This window comes from Nyctibius grandis, chromosome 7, assembly GCF_013368605.1.
Source record: "Nyctibius grandis isolate bNycGra1 chromosome 7, bNycGra1.pri, whole genome shotgun sequence".
Lineage (NCBI taxonomy): Eukaryota > Metazoa > Chordata > Aves > Nyctibiiformes > Nyctibiidae > Nyctibius > Nyctibius grandis.
This window is the reverse complement of record NC_090664.1, coordinates 12,785,436-12,797,895: the sequence shown is the minus strand read 5'-3', so window position 1 is coordinate 12,797,895 and position 12,460 is coordinate 12,785,436. Positions and strand designations below refer to the sequence as shown.

Genomic DNA, 12,460 nt, shown 5'->3' with positions numbered 1-12,460 from the left:
TGAAAGTACAGCAAAACACCAGAGTCTTGGTCTTTGTTTTAAGCATAGGAGTAGTCTTGCTCTCTTGAAAATATATCCATCAGACCTGTGGCATTACTAGAATTATGCAAAAAAGCAGTTTTCACATCTTGAGGCTATTCATATATGTAGTCATACATGGAGAATCAGTTTACATTTCTGTATAGCCTCCATGGATCCCTGCCTACAGTGGAGGCTTTGTCACAAGGAAGACAAGATTGAAAATATCATTGGCGTAGGTACACTGACACGGACTACAGGGATCATTGGCACCTTAAGGTCAAGTTTCATAGCCATGTATAAACTGATAAACATAATATGAGCAACAACTTATAAAGAAGGAGTCCTATAAGAAGTTTCACTTGCCTTTAATGAATGATACAATCAAAATGGGAACTTAATTTTCACATCCTGATGGGTTCTCCTCCATTTTTACCCTTTTCAGACATTGGTGAGATATCTGAAAGCTATTTGAGACTTTCACTAAGTCCCTTTGTAATGCCAGCCTTTAGACTCTAAAAAGTGGTTAAAATGAATAAGCCAGTTTTTTATTTATCTTTTTCTATAGACATTCCTGAAGTGCTGTTTGCATTTACTACAGTTTTTACAAACAAAGGGTTTTGTATGCTAGTGAGAGCGTGGTGCACAGCTGTATGTGGTGATCTGACTGTTCTCACATTTGTTTACTCTAAACAGTCTTTATCTGATTAGTCCTGATCGCTCTGCTTCAGTAGCAGGCCTAAATTTCAGAAATAAAGACCTGTTAACTGTGGGGGGTTTAGCTCATCTGTGCTGTGTCTTCTATACCTTTATATTACACTGTTTCTTCTATACCTTTGTATTACTCTGATTTCCAAAGATAGGGATTTGTGAAGGATGCTTAGAACTCCTGAAGAGAAAAGGAGATTAGTTTGTAAATATAGTTCTTGAAGTTATTATTCTCTCTACCTTCATTTAACTTGCTCAGAGAATTAGGTAACATCTCATTAGGAAGGTTGAAAGGAAAGTGATAGCCGGTGTTCCTAAATACGTTGTATTACTGAGCAGCAGGGAAGGAAGGTTAAATCTTGTAAAGATTTCTATTCTCTGCCTGAATAATGAGTGCAGTGGCCCAGTGATGGGATTCTGTTGAATGACAGTGCTATTCTTGATGGGGTATGGTAATTGTGTGGTAAAATAGCATTATATTATTGTATTTTAGGCCAGGCTGATAATTATTAGCAAAAATATTGTAATATATGCAAAAACTTCATATCTTTTATTCTCACATTTTTTAATTGGGAAAAACTAAGATTAATAATGGCCATTGAGTAATTGTGGGATTGAGCTGGTAACTGAGAATGCTTTTGGGTAGCAAAAGATATTTGAAGTTTAAAGTAAAAACTGTGGTGGCTGGATATTGTATTTCATTGAACTGCTACTGATGCTGATGAAGTAGATGGTCCTTTTCTCTTCCTGAGTTCCTACATCTCCATGCCAGACTATGGGATAAGAGGACACAGCAAGACGATGTTCTTTTCTATTGGAGAGCAGGGTATTTTCAAATGAGAAGGTGGAACCAGGACCAAAAAAGCAGCAGTTTTATTCTATATTTCATTAAAGTTATAACCACTTCACAATGGCCAAAGAGAGATGCAATTTTTGTTCTTTGCGGGGAAAGAGATTTGAAAGTGGGAGGGCAGGTTTCCTTCATGGAAAAAAAAATTATAAAAATAAATCCAGCCAACAGTCTCATTTCCTTCAGTTTTCCAGCAATGCAAATGTTTTCACATAATTCTGTTAGTGATGCAGTGTCTAGACTTCTCAGATGGTTTTAAAAAAAACCCCAAACAAACCCTGGCATTAATTCTGAGAATCCTAAAAAGCTAAGTCATTATCACTGTGCTATAGCTCATGCAGTGATATGAAGCCACAAATAGTCACTGAAGACCAGACTCTGGAATCCTTGCTTATTTAAGACAAATGGGTTAGCGTTTACTCACATAAGATGTCCCATTTAATCTCCCTTCAGCAGGCTGCTGTGGGGTAAATGCTTACCAGCATATGCTGATACAAGGCTTCTGCAATTTGGCTCTCACCTTGACTGAAAAGGTTCTGTGCCTTCTCAGGAGCATGGAGGTTGATGAAATAAGGAGAGCAATCTTTGATTCTTGCAACAGATACACATTTATATAAAAACAAAGAAGAACACCAGAAAGCAGCATTTGCACATTGGTTTTATAAAAGGCCTCTTCTTCAGTATTTATTCCTTGTTCATTGCCCCATGTCCTTAGTAAGCCTACTAATTCTGAGTAAGTGTTGTTCAAGGTTTACAGATCTACTGCAAACTTATATGTTAATGTCTCATTTTGTAAATTGTTTCTGATTTTCTTCATAGCAGGAAACTTATTCAATGTTGGTCAGGTTATCAACTGTTGTCACTCTGTAAAATCCCACAGTATTCATAGCGGCCAAGACAGTTAACATATATCCAGTAGCCACCTTCTAATCACAGCTGTGTTATTTTATAGGCAACTAGGCCTATAAATAGAATTGTACTTTAGGGTGGTTTCTTATGCTTTCCGTTAATGATGACCTTCAGAATTTAAACAAAGTGTGTGGCCAAAGTCTTCTGGTGGTGTAAATGAAATTGGTCTTGCAAGAGGCACTCATTCTTTCAGGTACTGTCTCAGTTGAAATTCAGTAACTAATAGTTGCTGTAAGTGGTATTTGCTGTGTATCCCAGCTGTTAGGCACTTGCCTGACTCTGCATTAACCTGGGCCCAAGAAATGCAGGCCAGAGGCTTTCTACGGCAAATGAATAAAAGGACATTACCTGTGCTGTAGTCTTGATGTAAAAGCTCCTGCAAATTCCCTGCAGGTCGCTCAGCTCCACCTTTGATGGGTGAAATGCATTATCCTACAGCTGCCTTCCTCCTGTGTTTTTCTTCCCAATGCCTGCCTCCTTTGTAAGTTTAGTGTTTGCTGCAGGCTTAACAGAAGTCTTGCTGGAGCCAGGATGAGGTACCCCACTGTTTGCAGATCTGTAAGAACTGATATTGCTCTCTGAATTAAACATGATCCTTCTCACAGTTTCATTTTGTCCCCTCAACCCACCTCATCATTCGTTACCTCCTTTCATTTAACTCTTTGTAGTCACAGAGGGTAATATCTGAAAGGAGAGCAGAGGTGTAAGTGTATGTTACTACTCTCATTTTCTAGCTATATAGTTTTTCACATAGTTAAGCAGTTTCAAAAAGGTAAAAACAAAAATCCCATTGGAGAAGGTGTGAGTAGAATTGTTAATGTAGCATATAGGCTAAATTGGTGCCCTGGTAAGTGCAGTCCGAATTTCACAGTCAGGCATTGTAAAGCATGCATTATGTTATAATACTGCACATCTGCAGTGCTGAGAACATGAATTCTGTATACTGTATGAAGAAAATAATAGTTTACAAACAAATTAAGACCATGATGCCACCAGCAATGTCTCTTTTTTCTTTCTGCAGTAGAAATTATCAGCTTGTAAAGGATCAGAGTGCCAAAAAAGCTCCCTTATACCCTCCAGATCCATCATCTGTGCCTGTAGAATCACTGTTCATTTTACTCTCAGAAATAAGCAGCTTCTACTTTTGGACCTACAAAACCTGTACAGTTGTGGAAGAATGGACAGTGTTTTCTTCTGCCTTGCACATACTTTGTTGAATGACTGAGCACATTACAGCTCAAGACTGTTTAATCCTGATAGAAACATATGACAAAGAAAGAATGGATTCGAATTTTTCAGGTTCTCTCATTTCAGCGCTTACAATACTAATATATAGTGGAATTAGCTGAGTACTGCTAAGTTGAGCATGTGAGTCATGCTGACTCTTTAACACATACATGTGGATAAAGAACTTTAGTGAGTGTGGTTCATGGAGAAAATAAATCTCAGTGATAGTCTTCTAACATAGATGTCTTTGTTTGACATCTGCCTACTCCCAAGTTACATTAGTTTCTTGAGACAGATGGGAAGCCATATGCAGACTATGTACATCTACAGGACCTGTAGTCCCCATGGAGCTGCATCACTAGAGTCCCTTAGCTAAGGGATGTCCTTAGAGCAGAATCTTCATCCTGAGTGGTCCTGAGCAGGGTAGATATAAAATGTTTGACTTTTCTTCTGCATCTGACAATTCTTTCAGAAGCTCTTTTCCACCTCCCAGCGTGGGCAGCACTCACTCCAACACATCCAGAGCATACTGTTTTACAGAATAGCTACGTAAAGTGTCTGGGGGACCCAGGAGGAGATGCAGACTCCAGTGGGCTCAGTGTGTGCTGGGTATGGAAGCTACTGAAAAGCAGTGTTCAGGAAGCTTTCTGCTAACAACTAACTGTGAATATTCATGACAAGAAATTCAACTCTTGGATTATCCAAAGCCGTTGATATAAGTATTGACACCAGCATTGTGCCTTAGCACTATATAATCTTTAATGTATTTATCCTGTGAGATCAGAGAATTAGTATTATGAGGTTCATAAAGGAAATAAATACATGCAAACTTGACTGAGCTAATGTCAGTTATAACAAAAATTAATCTGCCCTCCTTTTTCATTATACTGTTAGCAAACAAACTAAACTAAAGCAGCTTCTCAGTACTGGGCTTACCATGGTAAAAACAGATCCAGCAGGGCAGACACTCCTGAATTCGTATGGTCTCAGCATGTGAGGGGTCTTTAGATACTTAACACCAATTGTGTATCTCTGAGAAGTAAGCCCTTTATAGTTTCGTGAATTTTTTTACAGAAGCCTCAATGGATCCTTCAGTGAGAGTCTGAAGATTGAGAATCAGTTTCAAGCCCCAATAACAGGTTTAATTGTTGACTCGGTTACTCTTTTATGAAATGATGAGGGTATCTTTACATTCATAAAGATAAATACATTAAATACATTTGGATATTCCACTGAAGGGCACAGTGTATGTACCTGTAATACAGACCAGTCTGCTGCTATGTGGTCAAGGACCAGTTGTTAAGCAGCAGCACTCTGAAGGATTGAGCCCTAGCTAGCTTTTACTGGGGCCAAATTCTTTGCCACAAAAACTGTGACTTCATTTATGCCATTGGTGGAACTAATATGGCCCACATAATTTGTTTTAATTGTAGAACTCCAAATGATTTAACCAGACGGTTGAATCACCATTACAGTGGACATTTAGACAAGCACAATATGTTATATACAGGGGAGAAGTCACATTCCTACAGTTCTTCAGGTAGTCTGGCAACGTAACTAGGCGGCTTTGATCTCCAGCACTATAAATCACCTGCTGTTTGGCTGAATTCAGTTAAAATTCATGCAAAAAAATTAAACTGTGAGAGTATGGGGAGGTCCGAGTGTCTGGAAAGACCAGGGGAAGCAGGGTTTGGCCAGGGCCACCAGTCACAGTCAAGTCAACAGAACAGTTTCCCTTAGAGATTGTGTAGCAGTGAAGGAAGCAACGTGAAGTAGTCTGGCAAGTAAGAGCAGGTTCTGCCTCGAGGAAAACAATCACAATAGAGGTAAGAAACTGCATGACTACTGAGAGCAGTGCTTGCAGAGACAGCAAAGACACCAGTTAATTCCTGGACAGTTTCAATTCTTGTGCTGCAGAGCTCAGTGCCAAAGGATCTGGCAAAAAGTGGTCTGAATTAAAAGGCAGTTGAATAATTTGATATTTGTATATTAAAACTCATATGTGTTTGTGTGTAAGGTAAGGGAATGGCAGACAACGACCGCTCTTATAAGGGTCTGAGCGTTGATCTTCTGCTGGGTTCAAGGAAGAACTCGGAGGAAGTCCAAGTTGAATGAGGCCACTTTTTTCTTTAAATTAACACTTTTAATTAAAATCTATATATATTTGTCCAAGTGAAGTTAGCCTGCATAGGTGTTTAAAACCTTTGTGGGTCTTTGTGGAACTATAAGAATGAGTGCTTCAGGTTCATGTTAAATATTGACACATTTAGAACAATGCTACACAGTGATGTCATGCCAACATGTGACGGCAACATTACAAAGCAGAATGAATGAAGCGGAAGCAGCTCTGGAACACCCTGCTGTAACATTCTCATTAGCTCCTAATCCATAAGGCAGGAGAATAGCCTGACTGTACTAAGTACAATAGGGATAGTTGGCCTAATGTCTTTGGGGGGTTAGCACTCATAAAAAAACTATTGAATTCAGTTCTCTTTCTGAAGAACAAGGAAAAGGAGCTGCAGAAAAACATGGCCTGATACAGGCACACAGACACTGGGGACACTCCTGTCTCTTTGCTCAAGTTAAGGAAAACACTGTGAAGTTTAGCAAAAATATTGTAATGGTTTTCAACATAATATGCTACTCATATTGCAAGTATACATTCTACGTCAGCTATGTTCCTCGCTGATTTTTTTTTCTATAGAAAACAATTTTGTTTAAGTAATCTTTTTTCTTCTGCTTGAATGAAGACTTTAGAATTTAGCTGTGGGATTCTTAAATATGCTGTTCTCATTCCCTAAGGCCTTTCTCCAGCATTGCTGCAGAGTCTGCACCCCACTATGCAATTTCATAACGCATGTTTGTGACAGGCACATCAAACTATCCAGTTAGTTTAGAATTGAGGTGAGAGAGTGCTTTAAATGTAAATTTTACTATAAACGGCAGAATAAAATATTGCAAGCACTTCCTAGCTCTGCCAGGAAGCAAAGCTATATTTAACTCATTTTAAAATTCATCAAATATATTCTGGGGTGATGCAGATCTTTGGTGTGTCTTTGAAGACAGCATGTAGTGGAAGTGTCATACAGTCAGTTGTGGGATTGGGCACATTCTGAGATTCTTGTCAGCGAAGACATGCAGTTAGGACTGGATTGTGGAAAGAAAAGTATGTCTAGATCTGATGACTTAATATTGATACTTTATTTGAAGATATGAACAATATCTGTTGCATTTGGTTCAAGAGCTTTTTAAGAACTGCTGTATATAAAGAGATAAAATGCCATACCAATGGCAAAATTCGCACGCACTCATGAATTTTAAAAAAGATTGTCTTGTAGTGCTTGGGAGAGACAGTATTTTAGAGAAGGTAATACACAGTGTTGCTATAATAATAATTTGTAGAAGTTTCAAAATGCATAGAAAAGATCCCTGGATATTAAGAATAAGCCATAAGAATTTAGCTAGGGATTCTGTGTACAAGGGGAGAAACTCCCAGACATATCTTCCTCTTCCTTTATTTTTCCTGTCTTGAATTGCACCTCCCTGCAGCTTTGTATCCCTGTAAACTCAACTGCTGTTAATGATAGGATTAAATATAGACTGGAATAAACCTGCCAAATCTCATGCTTCATTTTTTGTAGGCATCATTAGATAAGATCGATAAGATTCCAAAAGCTGGTTTAGACTGTTTTTGTATCTGTAACCACTATCTATATGCTGCTATCGTGTATCTACTGTTTTTTTCTTAAGTACAAAGAGGAGTTTCTCAATTTTAGAAGCCATGTGAAGAATCTGAATCTATCAGCAAGACGTTTCCTGTTGCCTATATTCAGATATGACCTGACTTTAAGGTTCAAGATGATGATTTTTAACAGCTAGGTAATTCCTACCATTGCCTAAAATCCTTAATTAAAAGAAATAATAGGCTATACACTAATGAACAAACTCTGAATAGGAAACTGAAAGTGTCATGCTTCTAATATGGTTTTACGCATCTTGATTGTGGTTTCCTAATGTTCTTTTGCCTTTGATTTGTTGTAGTACATGACTGCTGCTGCACCTATGCAAGGGACCTACATTCCCCAGTACACTCCTGTGCCTCCAACAGCTGTCCCTATTGAAGTAAGTGTATCTCCATCCATGAAAAGGGGTAGAGTAAAGGGGTAGCAGAACTCTTATCTATTATGCCTCCTTGCACCTGTTGTTTGAAAGGGGCCTAAAGTTACTTTATGAAATGGTGGCTGGAAGCTTCCAGCTTTTAAAATTAGGACTGCACATTTCTTTTTCTTTTCTTTCTTTCTTTTTCCTTCTTTTTTCTTCCCCCAGCCCCCCCTTTTTTTTTTTTAGTTATTTGCAAGGGCTTTTGTTTTGCATTTGTTTTCTTGTACAGCTGGACATGGAATAAAACATCAGTGATTATGACTATTTTTTCCCCATGTACTTGGGAGGGAGATGGGAAGAGACAGGAAAACAAACCCAGCAGGCAGACCACGAACCCAAAAGAGATTCCAAGAAGAGAAGATTGCAAGAGGGTTTGATGTGGTCCTTAGCAAGTATAGGTAATTGCTGAAACATTTAGCCACCAGAAAAAGTGATTGAGCAATGGAAACCTTCCTCTTGTATATACAGACATGGAGGATGCTGCACTGACTGAGTGCTTTTCATCCTTGAGGAAGGATTCGCTCCCTCCCTCCTTGGGGCTGAGTCATGCTGATGACAGTCTAATGAGTAAGTATTTACTCAACCCTGTAGACCACAAGCTGCTGGGAGAGCAGCTTCGTCTCCACTTCTGTGAAGCTTCACAAGGGCCGCTGAGCACAGCAAGAGGAGGGAGCCTTGGCATCCTCTTCACTGTGTTCTTCTCTTTGGTGCTACCCTCTTTTATTAATAATTTTTCCCCTGCTCTGGGGTAATGTGAGGAGTGCCAGGGTTTCTGAACTTCTGTCTTCGGCTGTGCGGACTTTGGAGTTTGTGCTGTTACTACTCTGTGCTTTGGGGATGCTGGGTTAGTGGTACTGTTGACATGGCTCCACCAGCAGTCAAGTGGACTCATCCTGGTTTCTCCCAGTTCTTTGCAATTACTGAGATTCCCAAATGAGGTCCCACAGGAAAGGCTGCTACTGTTCTGTCATACTGAGCTGGTCGTGTTTTAGTCTTTTTTGCTTCGGGATAATTTTGCCCTAAACCTTGTTTGTTTACAAATGAGCCGTGGGTGCCTCTTTTCAATTGCCATTCTTAAGTATTAAATTGGGCAGATACAAATCCAAATTAAAAGCAGGTGGTGGGATGGAGAATGGCTCATACAGCTGTACTGGCTGCATAGTGTGCTGACCAATGCAAATGAGAAATTAAGTTAATTCTTCCTGAGCCTTTCTCCCCATCACCCTCTGGTATATTCATGCCTGCTAAAGCAACATGATGTTGTAATTAGCTACTATAATAATCAAAATATTATCTGAATATGTGGCCTGTCTTGCTCTGATCCAGTAATGATGATTATTGTTAATGTTTATCTGTATTCATGTAGCATTATGAACCAGGACCCTACTATGCTGGATGCTCCACAAGCAGAGACCAAAAAATACAGTCTCTGCCCCAGAGAGCTTACAATCTCAAGATGAGAAGGACAAAAGGAGAAGGAGAAAGACAGAAAGTAGACAGAAAAAGATAATACTGACAGTCTGATAAGCAACAGATATGAAGAATTTCTGGAAAATGACACTGATACTTCTAACAGATAATTTAAAATAAACTACCTGTTGTTTACGCAGGACTCAAATAAAAACAAAGCAAGTGCTTTGTGCTCCCTCTTCTGGCTCTGTTGTGTTCAATACAGAAATAACGCATGTTCCCTGAAGAGACCTGCTAGTGTTATTCATGTGACCAACACACCAAGCATGAGACTAAAGGAAAGAAAATACAGCTTACTTTGAAAGTGTACAAAAATACTTAAAAATAATATTATTCAGACTGTCTAAATAGGATAAGAAATGGTGCATAATGTTAAATTCATACATATCATCTTTTATGTGTTTACTTATCTATTTTTTTGCAAATGTATAAATAAGACTTCATTGGAGCTTTGACTTAACAGATAAAAGTCTTTAGTGTGAAGTAAATTTATTTTTGAAGGGAACATGCAGTGTGTAGAGGAGTGCAGTATTTGTCTAAGGCAGCTAAAATTCTGTTGGATCTGTAGGAAAGCAGAGAGCAGTGAGCCTAGATTCTGCCTTTATCACATTGCAAATCAAACAAAATGAATGTGAACTCACTGTGAAGTTGGGGTAGCTAAGAGAAAATCAGAAGAGCCATACGTATGTTCTAAAAAAGACAAGAGGTAAAATCCAGACTCCACTGAAGTCAGAAGTTTTGCCTCTGGCTTTGAATGGGCAGGGAACTGCCCTCAAAGGTGGAGGAATTTTCCACTGCAGCCTGTGAGAGCAAAGTGCTACAAGGGCTGGTACGCTAAGGAAGCTTCTTGTTGCTGGATTAACTCTCTAAAACCAATGGAATTTGTTGTGTTAGCATGTGGTTCTGCTATCTCAAACTCTCTCGACCTCTAGAGAAATACAGGAATGGTGAGCTGGTACTGAGCTTTTTTATGTAATTCACTGCAGTGAGTAAAGTTAGTAAGTTTTTTGTGTTCTCATTTGATTCCCTAGGGTGTTGTTGCTGATACTTCTCCACAGACAGTAGCATCTTCATCACAGGAAGCCAGTGGTCAACAGCAACAGATGACAGTGGAAACATCCAGTGAACATGCACCTGCATATTCTTACCAACAGTCTAAGTAAGTAGGCATATGCTTTGTAACCAGAATGTTTTGCTTCTTGATTATAGCAGGCCAAATTCTGCTCCCCATTTCAGCAATATAAATTCTGAGTATCTTCATTAAGGTGAGATGAATTCTGGATATATAGCAGTGTAATTAGCAAAAGGTTTTGGCTGATGGCCTCACCTTGGCAAAATGTCCTTGAGTTCCTGCCTGCAATACATATAATATAATTTTCTGAAGCTTTTCTGGACTTAGAAGGATCTCGACAACTGCGTTAACATTTGTCACACTGGGCTAAAGCAGCATCTGGCGTCAGAAGTTAAAAAGAGTGCTTAGATTTTGCAGTGGAGAAAGTATTGGCATGGTACACATGTAAAAGTTTCTGAAAATGTAGCTAGTGAAGCCGTACAAATTGCCCCAAGTTGGTATTTGTGATTGTGCAAAACTGGTGCCGTGCAGGCACGGAGTGGGCAGGAACTGGAAATGAATGAAGAAGGGTGAGGAAAGAGATGGGGAGATGTACTGCTCTGTCTTTCTCCTGTCCTGTGCTCCCTTTGCTTCCCATGGAATACCTTGGAAAATTCAAAATTTATACACTGACAGCTGGATACAGAACTCCTAAAGAGTCCCTTCATTTTCAGAATAATCCCCAAACACTCCTTCTTTTGCCACAATAAAACTGGTCCTCACGAAGGGAAGGTTACTTAGTGACAGGGTACTCACTGGCATCAGTCAGTGTTGGACAGATTCTCGGAAGGAGCCCAAACCCAGTCCTTGATTAATACATGTATATTGAACACCAGCATCACTGTGAAAAGAGAATGACATTTTTTATTTTGAGGAAAGAAGCAGACAAATAGTCAGACAAGAAGTATGTTCGATATGTCAGTCAGTGCACCGTGACGTAGCGCTTACAGAGGCATAAGATATGAGCTGGTATGGGAAAGAGTAGAATTACACCAATCCGTCAATTGCTTTACTTCGTTTTTGACCTCTGGAAGTGGAAGATGCATTTATTTGTCTAACATATGAGTAACAATGGTGTCAGATCACACAATGTCCGTTTTTGACTGCCATAAAACATAAGACCTCACTATTTCTTATGTCATGCCCGTATTTGTCTATATGTACATATTGCAAAAACAATTGATCACTAGCTTTTTGTTGATGCACCCAATTGGAGACACAGTCTATACATGTGTATCCCTTCTAGCCATCAGTCTCTCTAGTACCTGTAAATAAATTATTTATATTTATAGAATATATTTATAGAATATAGAAAATATTTATAGAATATAATGGGCAAAGAAATATATGTGACTGTGCCATCCTGTTGGCTTGTTTTGGTGACTGTGTTCATAGCAGTTTGGATCTGACCATTCCCATGTTCCAGTTCCCTTTCACTTAAGTCCCAAAGCAGAAGGACTTAGGTTCAGAAGCCCCATAAGGTAGCTGTGAGCAGCAGATTCTGGCATTTTTGCCACATAGGAGGAAAGTACATTGCTATTCTCTATTGAAATGGGTGCTGTGTTTCTTGCCAGTGTGGTGAATTCCCACCTTCTCTGAGAATGAAATCACTCATCTTTCCTTGTCATCTACTGCCTTGTTGCAATGATGGATACACTTCTAATGGCACTGGCATTTATATTCAGAGGAATTTCTTTCTTTTTTAATCACACAGGCAGATCCACTACAGATTTTTTATTATGGTTATTTCAGTATTTTTTTCTGAAAAGTGCCTTCTATTTATAACTGCCAGTTGCGGGCAGAAATGCAAAGTGTGGGAAGCTGCAGAAACAAATCAAAATATACACAATCTCTGTCTTTAAAAAACAGCTTCTGCTGGAATATTTCAGTAACTTTCAATATAAAACCAAGTAAAGTTATTTTGTAATTAAAATATAATTTTATTAACCTGGTCTTTGAAGGGCATATTTATTAATAGCAAGCATCATGCCCAATAAACAATGGGT

At 38.9% G+C, this 12,460-nt stretch overlaps 1 protein-coding gene across 1 annotated transcript in view; it reads left to right on the top strand.

The window, feature by feature from the left end:
* Positions 1-10,506, top strand: part of RBMS3 (RNA binding motif single stranded interacting protein 3) — a 740,391-nt gene extending 729,885 nt beyond the window's left edge. Inside the window, 2 exon segments of the mRNA XM_068404577.1 lie at positions 7,754-7,834; positions 10,375-10,506. Coding sequence (XP_068260678.1) covers positions 7,754-7,834; positions 10,375-10,506 — 213 coding nt within the window.
* The last annotated feature ends 1,954 nt before the right edge of the window (positions 10,507-12,460 follow it).